Raw genomic sequence first — 26818 nt, 5'->3', positions numbered from 1 at the left:
GTCAGTATGTCTGTCTGTGTGTGTCAGTATGTCTGTGTGTGTCAGTATGTCTGTGTGTGTCAGTATGTCTGTGTGTGTGTCAGTATGTATGTCTTTGTGTGTGTAAGTATGTCTGTGTGTGTCAGTATGTATGTATGTATTTGTGTGCGTCAGTATGTATGTCTGTGTGTGTGTGTCAGTATGTATGTATGTATGTATATCTGTGTGTGTGTCAGTATGTATGTGTGTGTGTCAGTATGTATGTATGTATGTGTGTGTGTCAGTATGTATGTGTGTGTGTCAGTATGTATGTGTCAGTCAGTATATGTCGGTGTGTCAGTTTGTATGTCTGTGTGTGTGTCAGTTTGTATGTCTGTGTGTGTGTCAGTTTGTATGTCTGTGTGTGTGTGTCAGTTTGTATGTCTGTGTGAGTGTCAGTATGTATGTCTGTGTGTAAGTTTGTGTGTCTGTATGTATGTCGGTGTGCCAGCCAGTATGTCTGTGTATGTGTCAGTATGTATTTCTGTCACAGTGCCAGTATGTCTGTCACAGTGTCTGTGTGTGTGTGTGTGTGTCAGTGTGTATCTGTATGTTGTCAGTATGTATGTATCTGTGTGTGTGCCAGTGTGTATACCTGTGCACGTATCTGTATGTAGCCAATGTGTGTATCTGCATGTGTGTCAGTGTTTCTATCTGCATTTGTCAGGTTATGTATCTGTGTGTCTGTATGTTGTCATTGTGTGTGTCTGTGTATCTGTATGTTGTCAGTGAATCTGCGTGTGTGCGCGTGTGTGCATCTGTGTGTCTGCATGTGTGCCAGGTTGTGTGTCTGTATGTGTGTGTGTCAATGTGTGTAAATGTGTCAGTATAGCTGCATCTGTATGATTGTGTGTATATATGTGTATCTGCAAGTGTTTCTGTGTGTGTATGTGTATCACAGTGTGTGTGTGTTTTTGTGACAGTGCATGTGTATTTGTGCATACATCTCAGCATTCAACACTACACGCAAATACACACCTGCATTCAAACTTCAACACTACATATAAACACACCTCTTTTTTTAAACAACAAAATTATATATAAACACACCAGTGTATTCATAAACCAACACTACACATAAATGCATACTTACATTTAAATGCCATCTCCACATACAGACACAACCCTACATTCACACAAACATACTCCATACAAAAACATGCTTACACTCAAACACACAAATACTGCTCAGTGCCAAATACAACCCTGCATGCATGGGAAAATGGTAGCGCCCCAGCTGTCAAAGCATTGTTGGAGTTGCATGAAAGATGGGTATCTACCTTTTGCCCCCTCTTGCCCAAAATAATTAATGCACCAGAGCCCTCTCTACTTTACGTCCGCCTCTGCGTTGGGGTGGGGGGCATGATTGCATGCCAGGGAGGGGACGACAGGGTTCAGGGGGCCCAAGCAAATGTTTGCCAGGGTCCAATCCATATTAAAGACGGTCCTGTATGTATGTGGGTGTCTGTATGTGTGACGAAACCAATCTCGCCACATTGTATTGGCGGAGCCTGGTTGCCCGCCTGCTGCCTTTGGACTATGGCCCTGGGAGATTGGGCCCTTTACAAACAGTGTTCGGCCCTTTTATTACTATGGGAGAAGAATTGACACTTTTTATAGGGCACTTCGGATGCAGCCGAAGTGCCGAAGTTACCGAAGTGCCGGAGTTTCCGAAGTTGTCGAAGTCGTCGAAGTGACCGGCATCGGACAAAGGACCACGTGGCGGCGGCCATTTTAACTCGAACACCGCCGACCCGTACCATCGACTTCACTTCGACACTTCGACTAAAGTCGAAGTACCGGCCGTACTTCGAACGGGACTTAGCCGTTTTTATGCTAGAAAGTGACCGACCGCACAGCCCAAATCCATGGAACTGTTTTGGGCAAGAAAAGGTGCTTGCGGTCGGTCATAAAAGGACTTCCGTGTAACTTTTTATTTACTGGAGGGATTTGTATGATTTTTGAGAGTGGTTATGTTTAAAGTATGCTGAGTCTGAATATGTGATTGTTATGTGGATACGATGTATGGTTGTAAAGTTATGAAAGTTATGTTAAAGTATATTTTGAACTGTACACATAATGGGATTAAGTGTCACACTAAGGGGAGGGGATGTGTGGGAGGTAACATCTATGTTATTGGTTATTTTATGCCTCCCCCTGGGTGTGGCCTGTATGTGTACTCATGTAATAAAAACCAGGCTGGGTGCCCAGCACCTCAGACCACTGCTTGACCCTCAACACGGAGCCTTGTCTCGTTCTTGGGGGGGATTCACTGTATGCTGCTGGAGATTGACTGCTAGGAGTGTAAGCTGATGTCTGCTTTTCCTGTTCGTCTGCTAGCCGCTATTCGTGAGGTTCCAGTTTGGAGTGCTATCTTATTCCCTGGTATGCAGTTCGGGAGTTTGGTGCATTCATTTATATCTGAATTCGTGAGTTTTGGTGCTTTTACAGTAGCTGTGCCTTTTTGTGAAAAGGGGATTATCGCCTAAACGGATTTTTCCCCTTTTATGCTGAAACGGTCCGTAACAATTGGTGGCAGCGGTGGGATCGTTCCTACAGCCAGAAGGACAGCTACAGGAGACACCATTGCTCTGGATTTTACAATTTGACAGCACCAGCATGGAACCAGCAGTAGAGGTCGAGGAGGGTGACATGGACGAACGAGATGCAGTACGCAAAGGCATCTGGTACCAGGCACTGGGTATGGTGGAATACCAACAGGACGGGAGATTCCCCAAGGAGGAGCAGCGGTTGCAGAAGCGAGTAGCCCTGCGGATGCCCTTCCTAGGAGAGCAGCCCCTGGAGGAATGGGTGAGGGAATTGGAACACCTAGAAATGTGGCTGGAGGATGCCTACCAGGCGCTCTGGTGGTATGAAGCTCAGTACCTACCCTGGACAGCTGAGCATGACAAGCCAGAGGGAGACGAGTTTGATGGTCCTGGCTTGTTATGGGAGACTTTTGCAGAGCCTGAGTTTGGGAGCGCTACACAAGCCCGGTTCCAGGATCTCTTGGGGTGGAGGGAGAGCAGGTATGACTGGGACGACACTCATAAGATTGAGCAAGACCTGGTCCACCTGGTGACCCGGGAGATGGAGCTGGAACAGGGCTACCAAAATCTGTTCCACTCCAGTGAGAAGGCTCAGCAGGGAAGCGCAGACCCAGATCCAGACCCCTTCAGCTGGGAAGAGATGGTACAATTTTACTGGGAAGAACCCCAGGAGGCCAGTGGAGATGGGACCGAGGTCTCTCCACCGGGCCTGCAGGGAATTCGGAGCCCAGTCTCCATTCCCCAGCGGCAGTGTAAAGTGCAGGGAGAGGAGAGCAGTATCCTCCCTCCCCAGCGGCAGGCTGAGTTACAGGGGGCAGAGGTGGTTGTTCCTGCCCCCCAGCAGCAGAGTGATATGCCAGGAGGGCAATGTGAAGTGCAGGGAGAGGAGAGCAGTGTCCTCCCTCCCCAGCGGCAGGCTGAGTTACAGGGGGCAGAGGTAGTTGTTCCTGCCCCCCAGCAGCAGAGTGATATGCCAGGAGGGCAATGTGAAGTGCAGGGAGAGGAGAGCAGCCTCCTCCCTCCCCAGCGGCAGGCTGAGTTACAGGGGGCAGAGGTAGTTGTTCCTGCCCCCCAGCAGCAGAGTGATATGCCAGGAGGAGAGTACAGGGAGAGGAGAGCAGCGTCCTCCCTCCCCAGCGGCAGCGTGATTTTTCGGGAATTGGGAGCCCAGTCTCCATTCCCCAGCGGCAGTGTGATGTGCCGGGAATTGGGAGCCCAGTCTCCATTCTCCAGCGGCAGAGTATCCAGCAGGGAATAGAGAGCCCTGTCTCCTTTCCCCAGCAGCAGGACTTATGCTGCAACGGTCCGTAACAGTATGGATGTCAGTATGTGCCAGTATGTCTGTATGTGTATGTGTGTGTCTGTATGTATGTGTGTCTGTATGTACGTGTGTACCTGTATGCATGTCAGTATGTATGCATGTGTCTATATGTATGTATGTGTGTCTGTATCTATGTGTCTGCCTGTATGTATGTCAGTATGTATGTATGTATGTCAGTATGTACGTGCCTATTTGTGTTTGTATGTGTGTCTGTATGTGTGTATGTCAGTATGTATGTATCTGTATGTATGTATATGTATGTATGTCAGTGTATGTGTGTGTGTGTCTGTGTGTATGTATGTTAGTATGTATGTCTATATGTATGTCAGTATGTATGTGTGTGTATGTGTGTATGTATATATGTATGTATTTATGTGCCTGTATGTATGTCAGTAAGTATGCATGTGTGTCAATATGTTTGTATCTATTTGTGTTTGTCTGAGTGTATGTGTATGTATGTGTGTCTGTATGTATGTCAGTATGTATGTATGTATGTCTATATGTATGTATGTATGTGTCTGTATGTATGACAGTATGTGTGTATGTTTGTGTCTGTATGTATGTATATGTGTGTCTGTGTGTATGTCTGTATATATGTGCGTGTGTGTCTGTATTTCAGTATGTATGTATGTATGTGCCTGTATGTATGTGTGTGTATGTATGTATATGTTTCTGTTTTGTATGTATGTATGTGTGTGTCTGTATGTATGTATCTGTGTGTCAGTATGTAATGTATGTGTGTGTCTGTATGTGTGTGTTGTTAAGACCTGCAGTGGTTATGGTACTGCAGTCTTTTATTCCTTTCCCCATAGCTTAGCATAAGTGATTTATAACTGCAGTTAGGAGGTAGAGGAATAGTGTAGATGAATGCACCAATCAACATACAGATTATCAGTAACCCCCGCCCTCTCTCTGCCTGGGAGATATTGAGATAAGTTAAGGAATAACCAGATTATCTCCAGGCAGAGGGCACACAGTTTTCCCAAAAATTAGAACACCCCTTTCCACACAAGGTATCTCCATTACATATCCCCTGATAGCCCCGGGGATATGCATGTGTGTCAATATGTTTGTATCTATTTGTGTTTGTCTGTGTGTATGACAGTATGTGTGTCTGTATGTATGTATATGTGTGTCTGTGTGTATGTCTGTCTATATGTGTGTGTGTGTGTGTGTGTCGGTATGTATTTCAGTATGTATGTATGTATGTGCCTGTATGTATGTGTGTCTGTGTGTATATGTTTTTGTTTCTGAATGTATGTCAGTATATATGTGTGTGTCTGTATGTGTGCGTCTGTATGTATGTTTTTGTTTCTGCATGTATGTCAGGATGCATGTGTCTGTATGTATGTCAGTATGTGTCTGTATGTATGTCAGTATGTGTCTGTATGTATGTTTGTGTCTGTATGTATTATGTGTCTGTATGTATGTCAGAATCAGCGCACCAGAGCAGGGAATCACTTAACTCCTCACTTACCGTCGTAGGAACGGAACCAGGTCGATAAGTGAGTAGTACCTGTAATTTATCCAAGAAAATCCAGAACCGAATTGCCTATAGTGCACTAACAAACACCATGTCCACTTTACACACACTGCTTCCAATACACAAACATACCCCGTATCCACTTTACACACATCCTTGTGGGTTGATTGAAAGCAGACCCTGTGGGATGGCTTTGATGTGGGTACCCTGAGGGCCAAGACTTTGAGCTGTGTTAGGCACCCCAAAATTTCTGATGTCGGCCCTGTAAATCAGTACCTTTAGGCAGCTGTCTATTGGAAAATTTGGGTTTGATGTTGAGCAGAAACTCAAATGGCTTCCTGGTCCCCACAGCAGAAATTTAGAGTGAAATAGTTTGTTTCTAAAATTTTTACTCTATTTTCTGCATCTCTGTAATTCATAATTTCCATAATGCATTTAAAAGTAAAGCTTACTCTAGCTTTGATTGCCATTCTAATGAGTGGCAAGCGAAGGATGATAGGGTTTGTATTCTACATGTGCTGCTAATAGATATCCCATCTGTGATTAATATTATACTGTGTAGTTTTTCCAAGCTAAACTCATACATACCTTTGTGATAATAGGGACCAAATTCCAACTGGCAAGTTTGTGTGTCAAAAGGGAATTTTGAGATAGCCATGTGACAGTTGCTTACAATCCGTAAAGGGGATGAATAAGAGGTTTGTCCATTGGACTTGATGGTATAATAGAGAGTCTTTAAAGTTTCATTAGTAAATTCTGTCCTAGGAAACAAAAGGTAAAGGGTTATACTGTTACATATATGGGGTGGAGATGAAAAGTGCATAACTCAACAGCATAGTGGTGCCACATGTGGATTGCTGAAATTGGAAATGGTCCAATCACAGGCTTCGAGACAGAGGGGCTGTGAATGAAACATTTAAATACATAAAAGGAATCAACACAGTAAAGGAGGAGACTATATTTAAAAGAAGAAAAAATACCACAACAAGAGGACATAGTCTTAAATTAGAGGGGCAAAGGTTTAAAAATAATATCAGGAAGTATTACTTTACTGAGAGGGTAGTGGATGCATGGAATAGCATTCCAGCTGAAGTGGTAGAGGTTAACACAGTGAAGGAGTTTAAGCATGCCTGGGATATGCACAAGGCTATCCTAACTATAAGATAAGGCCAGGGACTAATGAAATGATTTAGAAAACTGGGCAGACTAGATGAGCCTGTACCGGAGCTCCAGTACTACAACCGAGTACCTCCCCGCCAAGTCTGCTACCTCTTAGTTATCAGGGACCTCGGAGCACTTCATTTCCGGTCACCAAGGCTTGCCTGGGATCACTGAGGGCCTTTTCCACACTGGACCAGGCTAATGTGCTTACAGCCCTGGACAGGGCCACCATCAGGGGGTGACAACCATAACGGTTGTCACGGGCCCGGCGACCCTGGGGGGCCCGGCCGCCTGGGCCCCACGTGTAGCGGCGCTGATGGGGCCCATCGGGTGGCCCATGCATTTAGGGCCACCCGATGGGCCCATATCTTCCGGGGCCTGGTCAGCGGGAGGAGCCCGCCCGAGAATGAAGAGGGAGAGCCAGTCGACTGCCAGTCCCATCATCCCCAGCCACCCTCCTGCAAAGACAAGGTAAGAAACAGGAGGGTGGCTGGAAAATTAGCTCTGTGTGTGTGTGTTTGTCTGTATGTCTGTCTGTGTGTGTATGTCTGTGTGTATGTCTCTCTGTCTGTGTGTGTGTGTGTGTGTGTGTCTGTGTGTGTGTGTGTGTGTGTCTGTTTGTGTGTATGTCTGTCTGTATGTGTGTATGTATGTATGCGTGTATGTGTGTATGTATGTATGCGTGTATGTCTGTGTGTGTCTATGTATGTCTGTCTGTATGTCTGTTTGTGTATGTATGTCTGTGTGTGTGTATGTCTGTCTGTATGTCTGTGTGTATGTCTGTGTGTATGTCTGTGTGTATGTATGTCTGTTCGTGTCTATGTATGTCTGTATGTCTGTATGTATGTTTGTGTCTGTGTGTATGTCTGTCTGTGTGTATGTATGTATGTGTGTCTCTGTCTGTATGTCTGTGTGTATATCTGTCTGTGTGTCTGTCTGTGTGTATGTCTGTCTGTATGAATGTATGTCTGTATGCATGTATGTATATCTGTATGCATGTCGTTATGTGTGTATGAAGGTCAGTGTATGTATGTCTGTATGTCATTATGAATGTGTGTATGTATGAATGTCAGTGTATGTATGTCATTATGAATGTGTGTATGTATGAATGTCAGTGTATGTATGTCATTATGAATGTGTGTATGTATGAATGTCAGTGTATGTATGTCATTATGAATGTGTGTATGTATGAATGTCAGTGTATGTATGTCATTATGAATGTGTGTATGTATGAATGTCATTATGAATGTGTGTATGTATGGATGTCAGTGTCTGTATGGATGTATGTAACTATGTATGTAACTATGTATGTCTGTATGTATATCTGTATGTATGTCTGTATGTCTGTATGCATGTATGTCTATCTGTATGCATGCCATTATGTGTGTATGAATGTCAGTGTATGTATGTCTGCATGTCATTATGAATGTGTGTATGTATGTCTGTCTATCTGTCAGTATGAATGTATGTATGCCAGTATGAATGTCTGTCTGTATGTCATTATGCATGTGTGTCTGTATCTATGTTAGTATGTGTCTGTCACTATGTACGCCTGTGTGTCTGTATATGTGTGTATGTCTCAGTATGTGTGTGTCAGTATGTATGCCTATATGTGTGTCTGTTAGTATGTATCAGTGTGTGTGTGTGTCTGTGTGTATCTGTGTCCTTTTGTATCAGTGAATGTGTTTGTGTCTGTGTGTGTATTCCTGTGGGCGGGATTTAGGGGCGGTCTATGTGGGCGGTTGAGGAGGCGGGCCCCCAGGGGCCCAGACCCTGAGCTCAGTTAGGGGCCCCAAAATTTCTGGTGGGGCCCTGGCCCTGGAAACCCTTTCCATGAGCAGATTATATCACTTTCCCCAAACACCAGACGTCACATGGTGAAGGTTAACATAGCAAATCCTTTACTAGACATAGCTCACACATTTTAAGCCCCCACAGCCTCATTTACGTACAATAGGGTGCATGAAGCACTACAGTGCAAGGAAGGATACAAGGGCTGATGGGAGATTGAGGAAGCTAGTTTAAACTCGTCTGGCAGTGTCCCTGGGACAACGCCCTGCGGGAGAAACAATGGCACAGGAAAAAGGGGGAGGGGGAGAGGCACAGACAAGCAATACATTAAACATACCCTGCACTAATATTGGGAACAGGGTGACCAGAAAAAACAAGAGGAAGCTGGGGACCTACATATAGTGTCTGTCTTCCATTCTCAGTGACGATGACTACCGTCACAGGGCCGAATGATTCTTATCTGCCGTCACATTCTATGTTTCTATGAGAAGCTTGTGATTGGACTGCACGCAAGGAGCTTTGCTTGACACTAGACACAAGGTAAGTAAAAGTTTTTTCTCCCCAGGTTTTACTGAAAATTTAGAGGGTGACCTTCCCCATAGTGCCCTTCCCCATATAACGCAATCAGTCTAAAGTAAAATACAAATGAAATGTGCACATAAGTATAATATCACATCATTCATTAAATATTATGTTTAAAATACATTTATAAATGCAAGATTCACTTATGTAAGGTCACCACAGCATCCCAGACTTGACAACTGAGGTAATCAGTTTTGTTTGTCAGTGCCCCACATGAAGCCAGCCTATGTATATAATCAAAACTATTTGCTGTAGTGGTTATGGCGCAAGGAGTTCCCTGGTGCCCCTAGGATGCAAGTAGGTTGCTAACATTTTGACAACTTACCTGGGACTTGCCGGCCGCCAGTCACCTCTTCTATTTGAGTTGGAAATTCTCTACATTGAACTAAGCCCAGCTGTGCAGAACTTAGCTCACTGGCTGAGAGAGACCATCAGCTAACACTACTGGCCAATGAGCTGACCCCCCCTCAACAGGGTTTGGGTCAAGAGAGTTAACAAAAGCTCCATGCAGAATATTACAGCGCTTCCTAAAGGACGTGACCTCAGTGGTGTATCCTGGTTTTGTGCTGCCCCCTGGAAAATGCCGCCCAAGGCAAATGCCTTGTTTGCCTCGCGGCTAAAACGTCCCTGCGTGACCTAACACAGCAGATTCCAGGTAAGAGGTCACATGGTTGGCAAACACTTTGACCACTTTCACTGGGGGGGGGGGGGGGTGATCAGGGTACTCCTGGCAACTATAACCACTACAGCATGCTGTAGTGTTCCTTTCAATAAACAATATATTTGTGCAGTTCAACGAGCCTCAAATTTGCTGCTTGTATCTGTAAAGGAAATTTGGGTGCCGATTAATGGAATTTCAAGCCATAGGTTTTAATTGCTGTTCCCCGTGAGGAACATACAAACTTACAAATCATAGATGTAAAGGTCTGGTTTCCATAACATATCGCCCAGAATATACATTTTTTCAATTCCACAGAAATCTTTTGGATCCCAGGAAATATACTCATTGTTCCATGTCTGAAATGAAAATTATAAATGCTCATGATAAAATGTTTCAAAAACATGTCCATGTCACGAGTAATGCATCAGCATTACTCGCCATATTACAGGTGATATCCCAGCATTACAAACCACACAAAACCTCACGACAATGCTAACAGCAGCCACTTCTGATGACACAAGCCCCTTCAAGCTTGTGCCTTCTTAGAACATCCCAACCAGAGACACATGGTGGAGTTCATCAAAATGGCAAAAGTGCACATCATACCTCCCAAGTATTAGTATTTACTATTTTGGGCCCAAATCCCTAAGTCCCTCTTTTCTGTCCTAATGTCCCACTTTTCATGGAGCTCCATATTGTTGGTGTGTCTGAGTGTATGACAGTTCCACAGCAACAATACAACCAGTAACGTGTCTTTAAACTACAAAAAAAAAATGTATTTATAAATCAGTTTATGTAAAAAAGATATATTGTTCTTGTTCTAGATATCTATCTATATGTAGCGGATCAACGGGCACCCCGACTGGGTACCTCCATTGAAGGATGCTCCTAGCACTTCCTGAAGGTTTTAAGCACTCCAGCAGACACCATAACCACTGTAGACTCCTTCAGAGGGCAAACCAGGAACAAGCTCTTAGAAGAGCTTAGTAGTGATATAGCAAGAGAGTATGACTAGGATAGCAATCCCTTGTAGCAGATTCCCCCAATAAGAGACGGTACTCCAAATTGAGGGTGAAGTAGAACTGAAGCTTTAATCCAACACTCTGCTTTTATGCACATTTTAGACACATAGTACTGCCCACAGGGTTTTGCAGAACAACCAATTAATACGTACAATACACTCATACACTCCCAGCAATTACACACAAAATCCTCCCCTCTGCCTGTGATATAATTATTGATCACAATGGGCTAACGTAATTATCACAGGCAGGAAAATACACAGTTTTACACAATATTCATAACTTTAGAAGTATACATCACATTTACATAAAACTTACATTTGCAGAATCAGCATACTCCAAATACAAACATATGTAAAAATCATACAAATTGGTCCAGTGGTTCAAAAGTTAGTTAGAAATCCCTTTTTGACCAACTTCAAGCATGGTTTGGGTATGGTAAGCCAATTATCTCCAGCATACAGAAAATATCTCCATTTACAACAACAGTAAAAACATAGAAAAATACATAATTCCTATCATGCTGAACAGAACCCCCACATTCAACCTATCCCCAGATAGCTTGGATCTGAGCGCTCACTATATCCGAACAGCGCTCAGATCCCAAACACAGTCAAGTCGCCATGGGGTTAAAGTTTAGCAACAAGTTCCAACTGGTCTGGCAGTGTCCCTGGGACAACGCCCTGCTGGAGAACAATAGACAGGAAACGGGGGAGGGGCACACCTTCTCATGTATTCAAAGGGGCAGAAAAAGTTTTTCAAAATCCAATAAGACCAAATAATGCTTACACAGGGCAAAGTCTCACAGGGGCCATAGTCACATGGCAGGGGGCTGGCAATCAGTCTTCTCCAATGCCCAGTGGCGAAACTGGTTCCGCCACACTATCTTTCTATCTATCTATCTATCTATCATATATCTATCTATCTATCTATCTATCTATCTTATCACATATCTATATGTAGCTCTATATAAAAATAATATATATATATACATATATATATATATATATATATATATGCAAACATGTATATTTAGATTCTACAAATATATTTATATAATATTTTTACATAATTAAGTCATTTTATTCATTACAATTTAAGGGACCTGCCTGACAACCCAGGCCGAAAGTCCAGATAATTTAATTTGCTAGCACTGTATTTAACCCTGTAACTTTCCATGACACCCTAAAACCTGTGAATGGGGGGTATGGTTACACTCGGGAGACTTCACTGAACACAAATATTAGTGTTTCAAAACAGTAAAACATCACAGCGATGGTCAGTGAAAGTGATGTTTTTTGCATTTTTTTCACTCACAAATGGTACTTTCACTGATGATATTGTTGTGATACGTTTTACTGTTTTGAAACACTAATATTTGTGTTCAGCAAAGTCTCTCGAATATAACAGTACCCCCCATGTACAGGTTTTATAGTGTTTTTACAGGGTTAAATATAAGGCTAGATTTTCAATTTTTTCCACATTGAAATTTGCCAGATTGGTTATGTTGCCTTTGAGAGAGTATGGTAGCCCAGGAATGAGCATTACCCCCATGAAGGCATACCATTTGAAAAGAAGACAACCCAAGGCATTGCAAATGTTTAGTCTTTTTTAGTATCCACTTAGTCACAAACACTGGCCAAAGTTAGCATTCATAATTGTTTTTTGCGTTTTTAACACACAAACAAATATAAATGCTAACTTTGGCCAGTGTTTGTGACTAAGTGGCTACTAAAAAAGACTGGATATACCCCATATTGAATACCCTGGGTTGTCTACATGTGTCTATATGTACATTTGAGGTGTGATTCAGAGATTTATGACAGTTAACAGTGTTACAATGTCACTATTAAAACATCTTAAAAATATATATTTTTTAAACAGCAATGTCCTACTTGTACTTATAGCCCTCTAATTTGCAAACACAGCTAAGAACATGTTAACATTAGATATTTCTAAACTCAGGACAAAATTTAGAAACTATTTAGTGCTTTTTTGGTGGTTGTAGATGCGTAACATATTTTGGGGGTCAAAGTTAGAAAAAGTGTGTTTTTTAAAATGTTTTCATCATATTTTATATATTTGTTATAGAAAATTATATGATATGATGAAAATAATGGTATCTTAAGAAAGACCATTTAATGGCGAGAAGAACTGTGTATAATATGTGTGGGTACAGTAAATGAGTAAGAGAAAAATTACAGCTAAACACAAACACCGCAGAAATGTAAAAACAGCCCTGGTCCTTAACGGTAAGAAAATTGAAAAACGGTCTGGTCACCAAGGGGTTAATAGAAAGCAAACTTTGGTTTTGCATCTGTTTTTTTTATCTTTTTTTTTTTAGAAAGGAGGATTTAAAAAAAAAATATGTACTAAAATGTAAAAATGTATGTACTAAAATGTAAAAATGTATCTAATTTTAGTTTTTTCTATTCTACTTTTTTCAGCTGTGTGTGAAGGATGCTGGGTGTGTGTGATGTGCAGTGTGTGTGAAGGGGCAGTGTGTGTGTGTGTCTGTGAGGGATGCTGTATGTGCGTGAAGGGTGCAGTGTGAAGGGTGCAGTGTGTGGGTGAGGGGTACAGTGTGTGTGTTTGTGTGTGGAGGGTGAAGTGTGTGTGAAGGGTGCTGTGTGTGTGTGTGTGTGTGGTGAAGTGAGTGTGTGTGCAGGGGCGAAGTGTGTGTGTGAGAGGTGCTGTGTCTGTGTGAGAGGTCCTGTGTGTTTTTGAAGGGTGCGGTGTGTAAGGGGCGCAGTGTGTGTGTGTGTGAAGGGTGCTGTGTGTGAGGTGGCAGTGTGTGTGAGGTGGCAGTGTGTGTGAGGGGGCAGTGTGTGTGAGGGGGCAGTGTGTGTGAGGGTGCTGTGTGTGTGAGGGGGCAGTGTGTGTGAGGGTGCTGTGTGTATGTGAGGGGTGCTGTGCATATGTGAGAGGTGCTGTGTATGTGTGTGAAGGGTGCTGCGTGTGTGAGGGGGCAGAGTGTGAAAGGGCAGTGTGTGTGAGAGGGCTGTGTGTGTGTGTGTGTGTGTGTGTGTGTGTGTGTGTGTGAGGGTGGCAGTGTGTGTTAAAGGTGATGTGTATGTGAGAGGTGATGTGTTTGTGTGAAGGGTGCAGTGTGTGAGGGTGGCAGTGTGTGTGAAGGGGCAGTATATGAGGGAGGCAGTGCGGGGCAGTGTGTGAGTGAGGAATACAGTGTATGTCAGGGGGGCAGTGTGTGTGTAAGGAGGACAGTCTGTATGTGTGAGGGGGCAGTGTGTGTGAGGGGTGTATTGTGTGTGAGGGGCAGTCTGTGTGTGTATGTGTGTGAGGGGGCAGTGTATGTTTCTGTGTGAAGGGTGCATAGGGTCTATTCTGTGTGTAGGTGGGTGAGAATCTATCTTAATATCCCCCCCTCCCTTCTTACCTTTTTCCAGGGAGGGGGGACATAATGCCCTGGTGGTCCAGTGGTGGCATGTTCACTTTAGCCGGCAGCTCCGGCTGCAGGCTGACTCTACTGTCTACTCGCTGGAGGAACTCTATCAGGATTCCTCCCTATTCTCTCGGAATTCCTCCATGTTTGATTTCAGCCAGATCGGCACTACTAGTATGACTTCTGAGTTTCGCCGATCTCTACCCGCCCATGCGTCAGACGTCACACGCTTCCCTTCAAAAGGAAGCCGCGACCACATCCAAATTGCTCAATCAATGTTTTCCTGTGTTTGTTACTCTCGCATACTTGCTACCTTGTTACCTATTTACTGACAGAGCTTCTAATTAATTTCCTGTGTACCAAACCTCTTGGCTTAATCCTGACTACGCTCTACTCTCGACTCCCTGACTTGGAACAAGACTTCACTTCTGATTCCTGCCTTTCTACCTCAAGGAACCATAATCCACTCTATCCTGGAAGGACTCTCATTCTCATCACTCAATGCAAGATAAGTTCTCCTCGTATTGGGATTAACAATATCTTGAATACATCTTCTAAACCAACTCCTCATTGTATTCCTTCTATCATTCTACAGTGGGATCAATAATTGATTGATTGATTCAAACAGAAGCTATCATTGATTGAAGCTTAGCTCAATTGCAGGAACTTCCTGCAACAGGGGAGGTTAAGCAGAGAAAGCACAACAGCAGGCTGTAGTTGTTATTGTGCTCTAAGAGTCAAATGATGCCACATATAGGACATAGTTAGGATTGTGCACCATCAATGGTATAAAAATATTGTCACCTTTTTGGGGAAGGTAATTTTGCTTTCACTATAGAAATGAAAGCCAGGCCCATGTGTACATGAGGTTGGAATTATGCTAAAATCAAATAACACTGAGGGCTTCTACGGCAATTAAAAATTGTTCGAAAATATATTAACAGAAAATATCTGTAAAATTAGGCTGCACATCCAATAATACTAACACAAACTCGTCTTTAAGAGTAAAAATACAATGCAAGATGCAACCTACAAACATAAAGATATATATTCCTTACCATATAGAACCAGATAAGGGTAGTTAACGATTGTAAACCTGTGTCCTGAAAAACAGGAGAGTAGGTGTATATTAGCTGACCATATGCATAGATATATCTAAGAAAAATATTCAGTGTAAATAAAATAAGCCAATAAACAGTTTCATTTAAGCCAAGATAACAAGAAAATCATATATACGCTGTTTACGTTCTAAAAGTCAGACCAGGCACACAGATTCACTCACACACTCTCACACACACACACATTCAGTCATAGACACATTGGAAAACATGCACACTTATTCACAGCCTTGCTGTAGAACACACAGGTGCACTCATAGAAAAATTCTAAAACACACAGCTGCCCTGACCTCATGTATACGACGTAGAACACAAAAGTGCACTTACATAAACACTGTAAAACACACAGATCCACTTACAGACACTCTGTAAAACAAACAGGTGTATTCTCGCACTCACTTCAAAACACAAGTACTTGCCATATAGTAAGCTGTCAAAAAAATTAATAATTTGTTGTAATAATGAAGTTAAGAAGCTGTGCTGATGGTAGTAGTGTAATTCAAAGATTCACAGATCCATTAATAGACATGCAAAACACAGACATTCACTCACAGACATATTGTACAATATGCATTGGAACTCACACCGGAACACTGAAAAACGTGAGATCCAGGTACAGTCACATTGTAACAGATTGATCAATAAATAATAATTGATTCTAGTAAAGTATATCATTTAATAATGGCTTCTTACAAATTTGATGACCGTGTAGAGGTTAAAGTCGATGTTCACAGTGGTCGGTTTTCTCCAGTCTTTCACCGGTCGCACATCAGGACCGGGGAGGCCGGATACAGTCAGGTTGTTCAGCAGGTATTGGTAACTGCAGACAGTCTGATTGTCACATGAACCTGGGGGATTGGAAACAAACAGAAAGACACATTATGATGAGAATTTAAAGGACCACTATAGTGCCAGGAAAACATACTCGTTTTCCTGGCACTATAGTGCCCTGAGGGTGCCCCCACCCTCAGGGTCCCACTCCCGTGGCGCTGAGGGGGGAGGAAGGGGTTAATCGCTTACCTCTTTTCCAGCGCCGGGCACCCTCGGTGCGGGAGACTCTCCTCCCTCTTCTGTCATCGGCTGAATGCGCATGCGTGGCAAGAGCCGCGCGCGCATTCATCCTGTCCATAGGAAAGCATTCTCAATGCTTTCCTATGGATGCTGGCATCTTCTCACTGTGAAAATCACAGTGAGAAGCGCGGAAGCGCCTCTAGCGGCTGTCAATGAGACAGCCACTAGAGGCTGGATTAACCCTATTGCAAACATAGCAGTTGATCTGAAACTGCTTTGTTTAAAGAAAAAAGGGTTAATCCTAGATGGACCTGGCACCCAGACCACTTCATTAAGCTGAAGTGGTCTGGGTGCTTATAGTGGTCCTTTAATAAACGTTATTTTATCAGTAAGTGGATTTTAGAATTAGCAACGTTCAAGGAAAAGCTGTCTAAGTTTAAGTTTCATACAGAAAAAGTTAGAATCACACAATGATAAACTATACAAATGTTTCTGACAGGAACTCTGATGTTCAAACAATTATAACTAATAATTACACAATATTGAAGTGTCTCTGTCACCTCTAACATTTTCTCCTATTGTTTCCTCATATCTTCCTCTTTCAGAATCGGTTCATATTTTCTTAATTTTGATCTAGTTCTCTTTAAAACACAATAAAAAGTAGGGACTATTTTGTGTTGTTTATTTTTCTTGCACTTGACAATCTACACAAAGGATGGAGTTTAAGGCAAGCTCCAACCTTTGTCGGCTTGACCAATTAAGTGGAGCTTGCCTTCAGCTTCATCCTATTGTCACAAATGTCAAGCGTAGGAAAAAACAAGTTTTTAAGAGAAATAGATCGGAAAAGAAGGAGAGATTCTAAAAGAGGAAGAAAAGACGAAACAGTAGGAGAAAGACACATTTGTTATACATTGAAATGTTGTATAATGAACAGTAGAGCTTTCATTTTCTAACGTGTAATGCAATAATTACTTTTGTAGTTATATATAAAATAACAGCATATGTTTCAGGAGCAAAAGTGTTAAGGGATGCCACTTTTAAGTTGATGATAGAATCTGCCCTACATGTCTTCAAATAGTCAGTGTGTAGAGCACTCAATCAAATTCCCAAATCTTCACGGCCTTGTTCTATGGACCATTTTATCAATAAAATAATGGACACCTCACCAGATGACAGTAAAATCTGATAGTGATTTATGGGCCATGGAACATAAGTTGGCAAAGTGTTAACACGCCAAGTGTCTTTATCAATAAATGTCCTGGTAAAGATCGTTGGTGTGTCAAAACGTTTGATGACCGAATAAAGCACCATTATAATGGTTTTCTTAGTACTACAACATGGGAATGATGCAAGTTTTTTACTAAGTATTAATCTAGCTGCTGTCCTCCTGTCCTTGCAATTATTTGGTTTTTCAGTTCTTAAGTGTTTGGTGCATAATATCTGGTATTGAGCGATGCACATTCCTGGGGAGGAGACTCGTTGTGGATGCTCTTTCTCGTTCACAGTGGCAGCGTTTTCAGGTGGCTCTCCTTAGGGAGAAGTGTGTCCTCTGTACTTATGGAACCTTGTTTATGGGAATTGATACAACTGGTTTGCAGCTCTTTGGCCCCACATACTTGGGGTTCTTATAATAGAGTTTAGCAAGAGTTGATCTTGATTTCTCAGGGTGTCAGGTTTTTTGAGATTGGCATGGGGGGTTGGTATCTAAGTTATCTTACTTGTCCTCTCTTTGAGCTTGGGTGTTTAGGGCTTGGTGACTGTGTGTAGCTTGGCTATTCCCTCTTTTCTCCATAGGTTGCGTGGATGTTACCAAGCAGGTCTTAGAGGATAACTTGGTTCAGATTTGGAAGAGGGGTCACCCGCCAGAGGCCAGGCGTTTCTCTGGAGATTTTGCATGGTTTGTTTGGGGTGTTTCCATCCGTGTTTTTGTTTGTTTTTGTTTAGTTTTCTTCTTTTAAGGTGTGTCTTCTCTTGTGTTGCCTTTTCTCATGCTTTTGATGAATCTCTTCAGGTGGGTAAGCTTTTCTTATCGGGCAGAAAGGTTTCTGATTCTTCTCTTTTCTGATTTTTCTTTTCTTTCCGATTCCATTTATCTATGGATCGTGCTGGTTAGGGGGCAGAGGTTGTTAATTGTGCTGTAGGTCAGTTGTTTTGCCCCTTTTGGCTATTTAGGCAGTATGAAAATGTTTGTCCCGGGGATGGTGTTTTTTTTTTTTGCATGACGGAAGTGAGGAGCTTCAGCAGAAACTTGGGCTTTATGGCTGTGTTGCTCATTGGTATGAAGTTCAAGGTCTGCGGTGGGCTCAATTGTTTCCTGAGCTTTGCGTGTTGTGTACGGTTGTTTGTAGTCCCCCTGATTATTGTTGTTCATGCTGGTTTGAATAATTTTGGAAGGTTTCACACTGTTCAGAGAGCTTAGCAGGAATAGGCTTGTTGTATGGTCCCTTTTTCTAGGGTTTTCTTCGTATGGTCTGAAGTGGTACCTGACCCAGGTTGGGGTACTTTGGACAGTGTGAATGCTTAGGAGTGGGCTAGACTTGAGCTTAATGTATTCTGTTTCCCAATTTGTATGTAGGATTGGAGGGGTGGTGGTACATAATTTCGAGTTAGAAAGAGATAATACAGATGTGTCGCAGAGGGATGGTGTCCATCTCAATGATATTGATTTGGGCATTCTGAATTCTGGCATACAGTCAGGTATAGAGGGTGCTTTCAGCAGGGGAGCTCAAGGTTAGAGCATCAGAAGAGGGGGTTCCAGTAAGATACCTGTTTAGGGTGCTGGCAGTTTATGATCATTAAGTTAATTGTGTTAATTATTTGTGTGCCTATAGGATGTGGGTGTTAAGCGTTTGGGATCTGTGGTTCAGGCATGCTTTGGCAGTCATGCAACTGACATCTTAAAAAACACTAGTCGGCACTCGGCAAGCATTTTGTTTTGTTTTTTACAATATTAAATGTAACCAAAATGATCATACAATATAGTAAGAGAGGTTATTTTCTAGAAAACAATCTATGGTGTACTAAAAACTGTTTTGCAAAAATATTAGCTGAATGACATCATTTTCCACCAGGGGCTCAAATATTGCAATTTGGTTGATTAATAATTAAATCACAAATTAGATAATGGGTACACAAATACATGTTAAATATGTAATATGTGCATAATAAGTAGGAAAAGCAGTGAGAGATTTCATCTTAAGATCAAGGAGAATTTTTAAGAAGAAAATGGTTTGTGGAACAAAGCTCAGAGGAAGTTATTGTAAAAAAAACCCAAAAAGAAAAACTCAGTGATAGGATACCAAAAAAACATCATAAACTAAGTTATCTAGAGAGGGTTAAAGAGGTATGTAGGGCTTAATCCTTAAATATGAATATAGAAAACTAATGAAACTGGTAGCCCCCCAGAAAGGGGTATGGAAACCAGATTCACACAGATAAATACAATATGAGGTAAAACAACTCTGTTAGAAAGAATATGAACTATATATAAACAAAAGTGTGAAGAAAGTGTAGTGTATAAAACAGGATGGTACAATGACTCCTAAAACTCCGTTCTAAATGTATCTAAGTGAGCTCCACAACTGTAATTATCAAGATAAGAACAAAGTATGAAATAGTTTCAAAATGTTTCAAAGTGTCCTCACAAACATAGTAGATATACACAGGGAAAACCTTGTCTAGTATATATAGGGAGGACAAGGGGAACCCAGACCAAATATGTATATAGATAAGTAAGTAGATGAGCAGCGTTCTAAATAAGAAAAGTGAACTCAACAGTTCACAGATGTCATAGATATGCCCTTCTACAATGGAATAGCTTTCATCCAAGATCCCTAAAACAAGGAATTCTTATTGGTCAGTATGTTAGAATTCGCAGAAACTGCAGAAACATCTCTGATTTTAAGGCAAAAGCAAAAATACTCAGAGAGCAGTTCCGCGAAAAAGGATACCCCAATAGATGCCTGAAGAGAGCATATAGGAGAGCCCTGGAGTCTAACAGAAATTAACTTCTTACGGATCACCCAGCGAGGGAGACTACTAAAACCATCAGAATGGTGGCCATCTATGATTCAGGCTGGGATGAAGCAAAAAAAATCCATACATAGGTTTTGGCCAATCTAACTTAATGATGTCCACTTGAAAGAGGTACTGGGTCCACATATGGATATAACATATCGATATATCATATTGATGTTACAGTTGCGGAACCCACTTAGATACATTTAGAACAAAGCTTTAGGAGTCATTGTACCATCCTGTTTTATACACTACACTTTCTTCAGAACACTTTTGTTTATATATAGTTTATTTTCTTTCTAAAAGTTGTTTTACCTTTTTATTGTATTTATCCTTGAGGTATTTTCCTGTGAATCTGGTTTCCATACCCCTTATATGGGGGGGCTACCAGTTTCATTAGGTTTCAATATTGTAAAAAAAACCATACAGATATGTATTCATACTATTCCTCTAAAATATATTAGAAAAATAAATCGTTCTTTCATACAATCTACACTTCTGTTTATAATATAGCTATTACATTGTACATTTTCTGTAGGTATTTATCTACAAATCATCTTTAACAAAGCACAACATTATTCACTGAAGTAGGAGTTTGTGGTGAGAAAATGGTAAATTATGTGCTAGAACAGTCAAAATGTAAAAAAAACAAAAGTTTTTCAATTTGGCTATTTTGGAAAGTCTATGACAATTCATACGTTTTATAAATAACCAGGTGAGTGGCATATTTTCATCCTGTCTCGGGATGAATAAAATGATTCCTTATGTGTTACATATTTCATTCTAAAATACATTCTTCTTAATAAGCAGCTCATTGAAGATTAACTTACCCGACAAACAAAACGCGAGGACCAAGAACCCAATGTGTATCATCATCATTTTGTGTAGAATGTAGATAACGTAACAGTCCCGTCATTCAGTTTTGTAATTTTTTTTTGCTTGTATGTAGAAGCTTTTCTTTGAGAAGGGGGTTTAAATGCTCAACGTTAAAGAATGTTGATCTTAATCAAAGTGGTGAAACTTGTTTAAAAGATGCCAAGTTTCTTCTGGGAAAGATCTGTTTGTAGAAGGCAATGTTGGATGGTGTTTCAATAGCACTAGTGTTTGTAAAGATTCAAATGTCACATTTAGCTGATTGGAATCTCCGTTAATTTGGTATACTAACCCCTCAGTTACCAGTAGAATACCATACATGTCATTATATCTGGGGTTCGAAATGTGATGTCTGATTCTACTAGACATGATCCAAACCTTACTCACCACTACGAGTCTGGAGGGTCTTACTCACCAATGGGTATACATTTTGATTATATAATGCGATTTACACAGCTGTATGTTAACTAGAGGTTAAACTTAAAGGGAAATGAAAATATGAAAAAAAGGGTAATGGGGTTGGTGACTTAACCCCTTAAGGACACATGACGTGTGTGGCACGTCATGATTCCCTTTTATTCCAGAAGTTTGGTCCTTAAGGGGTTAAAAAAGCAACTTAAAAAAACAATCACATTTCTCTCACACACGGAACAGTACACAAGTGCTGAAACCCATGAATGCACCTGTGAAGTTCTTCACAAAAGTTAGAATTATTGCGTATTTAAAGTGAATTTAAAATGAAGCTCAGACACGTTTTGGTCTTTTATTATAAAAACATTTTAAAATTTACTTTGAATTCACTTTGAATTTCCAACATTTCACACTTCAATAAATGGTCTTACTGGTGGCAGGAAACACAAAAACATCTTTTGACTTGTTCTTCTGGATTTATCTTTGTTACAAAAAGAGCTCTCTGATTTTAGGTTGGTGAAAGGTTCAAGGAAGTAGTTTAGTCTAAATGCGGTCTTACAGTTGCATTGGATTTTTTTTGCACATGTGAAAATAATAAACCAAGTCTAACGTGACATAAGTGACAGTATTCAAAAAAATCCCACCAATATATAGTGTGACAACCTTTCCCAATGTGAACATGGAACTGTTAAAATATCATAAGTATATACAGCAATCCCAAAGTCAGAAATTTCGGACTAGGGACTACAACTAAAGCCAAGGTAAGAGAGACCAAGTAGAAGGATGAATTAATAAATAAGACTCACCAAGCAGTGGTTATTGAGTGGGCACACCTGGAGGAACCATTACCATTCGTGATTTCCATTGAGAACATGAAGGTAACTGTTTCCAGCCAATACATCCACTTAACCTCCCTCAGCAGCTTTTCCCAAGTACATACTCTAGTAAGACTTTCAAGAATTTGATATCTCAAGTGGGATACGTTGTGGCGTATCTCCTAGAAGTGTCTTGCTACTGATGCGTCATTGTTGGTCCTACGGATAAAAGTCTTATGCTGAGATTCACGTTCTTTCGATCTAAATGTATGTTTTTTTTTTCTTATGTAACCCAAGCCACATGGACACTTCAGGAGATACACCACAAACTCAGGCTGACAGGTTTGGAACCCTTACAGTCTTAATTTGCGCACCCCTTCTAAGGTGAGTGCACACATCTCCTTTGATTATTCCACTACAGCGGTTACAGGTTAAACATGGGTAAGTCCCAAATACTGGTTTAAGTAAAACTAGTTGTTTCTTAGCAGTATGGTTGTCAGCTTTGACTACACATATAGTGCTGTCTTTTTATGTGCAAAGAGAGGGTTCTTTAAAAAGATGTCTAATCGGTCTCTCATATTGTAATATATGCCAATTGTCTTGTATGAATTTTTTTTCCCCCCGAATATTTGAAGAGAAAGGAAAGAACTGGGTGTATGGCATAGAATTAATCTGTTTGACTGTAAAGACTGTTTGAGTCAATAGGTTTGGCATAGAGGCCGCTACACAGTTCAGACTTTTTTATATACATGTATGTCTAGGAAGTTAATCAAGAGATTGCTCACAGTTTGAGTAAATAAAATGTCTGTTTAATAACATTGGTTGAGAAAATTCAGAAATTGTTCTAGTTCTAGAGATGTTCGTTTCCATACCATAAAGCCATCACCAATGCACCGTAATCAAATATAAACACAATATGGTCATTTACCAAATTCATCTGGCTAGGTAAAAAACCCAGATTAAACCGGAATATTTTAGCAAGAGGTAGAGGGAGGTCTGGGAATCCCTACAATCCAACATTGTGCTTTAGCAAATCTACTAACACACGTACTGATAATTAATAAAGAAGATAATAAAAATGAAAATTGGTACATGGATCAACAAAATATTACAATAAAGAATAAAAATCTACATTCATATTTATGGCTGACTAATAGTGATGTACCAAACAGTTCGCTGGCGAATAGTTCCCGGCCAACATAGTGTGTTCGCAATCGCCACGGCGGGCGAACACATGCGCGGTTCGATATGCCCCCTATTCGTCATCATTGACTAAACTTTGACCCTGTGCCTCACAGTCAGCAGACACATTCCAGCCAATCAGCAGCAGACCCTCCCTTCCAGACCCTCCCACCTCCTGTACAGCATCCATTTTAGATTCATTCTGAAGCTGCATTCTTAGATAGAGGAGTGAAAGTGTAGCTGCTGCTCATTTGATAGGGAAATATATAGCTAGGCTAGTGTATTCAGTGTCCACTACAGTCCTGAAGGACTCACCTGATCTCTGCTGTAAGGACAGCACCCCAAAAAGCCCTTTTTAGGGCTAGAACATCAGTCTGCATTTTTTTTTGTGTGTGTGTACTCTAATTGCAGTTGCCTGCCTGCCTGCCAGCTTCTCTGTCAGGCTCACAGTGGATACTGTGCCCACTTGCCCAGTGCCACCACTCATATCTGGTGTCACAATAGCTTGCATTTAAAAACACATTTTTTTTTCACTGTAATAGATTGAATAGCAGTTAGTTGTCTGCAAGCGTCTGTGTGTCAGGCCTACAGTGTGTACTCTGCCAACCTCTGCCAGTGCACTGTGCCACTCATATCTGGTGTCACAATACCGTGCATTTAAAAACAAAAAAAATGTTTTCACTATTATAGATTGAATAGCAGTTAGTTGTCTGCAAGCGTCTGTGTGTCAGGCCAACAGCGTGTACTCTGCCAGTGCACAGTGCCACTCATATCTGGTGGCACATTAGTGTGCATTTAAAACCCCCAAAACGTTTTTTTCACTGTAATAGATTGAATAGCAGTTAGTTGTCTGCAAGGGTCTGTGTGTCAGGCCAACAGCGTGTACTCTGCCAACCTCTGCCAGTGCACATTGCCACTCATATCTGGTGACACAATAGCGTGCATTTAAAACCCAGAAACTTTTTTCACTGTTATAGATTGAATAGCAGTTACTTGTCTTCAAGCGGGTGTCAGGCCTACAGCGTGTTCTCTGCCAACCTCTGCCAGTGCACATTGCCACTCATATCTGGTGTCACAATAGCGTGCATTTAAAACCCCAAAACTTTTTTCACTGTTATAGATTGAATAGCAGTTAGTTGTCTTCAAGCGGGTGTGTCAGGCCTACAGCGTGTACTCTGCCAACCTCTGCCAGTGCACATTGCCACTAATATCTGGTGTCACAATAGCGTGCATTAAAAACCCAAAAACTTTTTTTCACTGTTATAGATTGAATAGCAGTTAGTTGTCTTCAAGCGGGTGTGTCAGGCCTACAGCGTGTACTCTGCCAACCTCTGCAAGTGCACATTGCCACTCATATCTGGTGTCACAATAGCGTGCATTTAAAACCAAAAAACTTTTTTCACTGTTATAGATTGAATAGCAGTTAGTTGTCTTCAAGCGGGTGTGTCAGGCCTACAGCGTGTACTCTGCCAACCTCTGCCAGTGCACATTGCCACTAATATCTGGTGTCACAATAGCGTGCATTTAAAACCAAAAAACTTTTTTCACTGTTATAGATTGAATAGCAGTTAGTTGTCTTCAAGCGGGTATGTCAGGCCTACAACGTGTACTCTGCCAACCTCTGCAAGTGCACATTGCCACTCATATCTGGTGTCACAATAGCGTGCATTTAAAACCAAAAAACTTTTTTCACTGTTATAGATTGAATAGCAGTTAGTTGTCTTCAAGCGGGTGTGTCAGGCCTACAGCGTGTACTCTGCCAACCTCTGCCAGTGCACATTGCCACTAATATCTGGTGTCACAATAGCGTGCATTATAAACCCAAAAACTTTTTTCACTGTTATAGATTGAATAGCAGTTAGTTTTCTTCAAGCGGGTATGTCAGGCCTACAACGTGTACTCTGCCAACCTCTGCCAGTGCACATTGCCACTCATATCTGGTGTCACAATAGCGTGCATTTAAAACCCAGAAACTTTTTTCACTGTTATAGATTGAATAGCAGTTAGTTGTCTTCAAGCGGGTATGTCAGGCCTACAACGTGTACTCTGCCAACCTCTGCCAGTGCACATTGCCACTAATATCTGGTGTCACAATAGCGGGCATTAAAACCAAAAAACTTTTTTCACTGTTATAGATTGAATAGCAGTTACTTGTCTTCAAGCAGGTGTGTCAGGCCTACAGCGTGTACTCTGCCAACCTCTGCAAGTGCATATTGCCACTCATATCTGGTGTCACAATAGCGTGCATTTAAAACCAAAAAACTTTTTTCACTGTTATAGATTGAATAGCAGTTAGTTGTCTTCAAGCGGGTGTATCAGGCCTACAGCGTGTACTCTGTCAACCTCTGCCAGTGCACATTGCCACTCATATCTGGTGTCACAATAGCGTGCATTTAAAACCCAAAACCTTTTTTCACTGTTATAGATTGAATAGCAGTTAGTTGTCTTCAAGCGGGTGTATCAGGCCTTCAGCTTGTACTCTGCCAACCTCTGCCAGTGCACATTGCCACTCATATCTGGTGTCACAATAGCGTGCATTTAAAACCAAAAAACTTTTTTCACTGTTATTGATTGAATAGCAGTTACTTGTCTTCAAGCGGGTGTGTCAGGCCTACAGCGTGTACTCTGCCAACCTCTGCAAGTACACATTGCCACTCATATCTGGTGTCACAATAGCGTGCATTTAAAACCAAAAAACTTTTTTCACTGTTATAGATTGAATAGCAGTTAGTTGTCTTCAAGCGGGTGTGTCAGGCCTACAGCGTGTACTCTGCCAACCTCTGCAAGTGCACATTGCCACTCATATCTGGTGTCACAATAGCGTGCATTTAAAACCAAAAAACTTTTTTCACTGTTATAGATTGAATAGCAGTTAGTTGTCTTCAAGCGGGTGTGTCAGGCCTACAGCGTGTACTCTGCCAACCTCTGCCAGTGCACATTGCCACTAATATCTGGTGTCACAATAGCGTGCATTAAAAACCCAAAAACTTTTTTCACTGTTATAGATTGAATAGCAGTTAGTTGTCTTCAAGCGGGTATGTCAGGCCTACAACGTGTACTCTGCCAACCTCTGCCAGTGCACATTGCCACTAATATCTGGTGTCACAATAGCGTGCATTAAAAACCCAAAAACTTTTTTCACTGTTATAGATTGAATAGCAGTTAGTTGTCTTCAAGCGGGTGTGTCAGGCCTACAGCGTGTACTCTGCCAACCTCTGCAAGTGCACATTGCCACTCATATCTGGTGTCACAATAGCGTGCATTTAAAACCAAAAAACTTTTTTCACTGTTATAGATTGAATAGCAGTTAGTTGTCTTCAAGCGGGTGTGTCAGGCCTACAGCGTGTACTCTGCCAACCTCTGCCAGTGCACATTGCCACTAATATCTGGTGTCACAATA

The 26818-nt window shown here is 41.5% G+C and overlaps 1 protein-coding gene across 1 annotated transcript in view; it reads right to left on the bottom strand.

The window, feature by feature from the left end:
* Positions 1 to 21161, bottom strand: part of LOC134579398 (5-hydroxytryptamine receptor 3A-like) — a 29930-nt gene extending 8769 nt beyond the window's left edge. The window contains exons 1-5 of the mRNA XM_063438679.1: positions 20968 to 21161; positions 15803 to 15957; positions 15050 to 15094; positions 9813 to 9922; positions 5960 to 6132 (exon numbers count right to left, since the gene is read on the bottom strand). Coding sequence (XP_063294749.1) covers positions 5960 to 6132; positions 9813 to 9922; positions 15050 to 15094; positions 15803 to 15957; positions 20968 to 21016 — 532 coding nt within the window. The 5' untranslated portion in view covers positions 21017 to 21161. The remainder of the gene's footprint in view (positions 1 to 5959; positions 6133 to 9812; positions 9923 to 15049; positions 15095 to 15802; positions 15958 to 20967) is intronic.
* Positions 21162 to 26818: the final 5657 nt, after the last annotated feature.

The sequence above is a fragment of the Pelobates fuscus genome, chromosome 12, assembly GCF_036172605.1.
Source record: "Pelobates fuscus isolate aPelFus1 chromosome 12, aPelFus1.pri, whole genome shotgun sequence".
Lineage (NCBI taxonomy): Eukaryota > Metazoa > Chordata > Amphibia > Anura > Pelobatidae > Pelobates > Pelobates fuscus.
The sequence above is the reverse complement of the archived record's forward strand: the minus strand, read 5'-3'. Positions and strand labels throughout refer to the sequence as shown.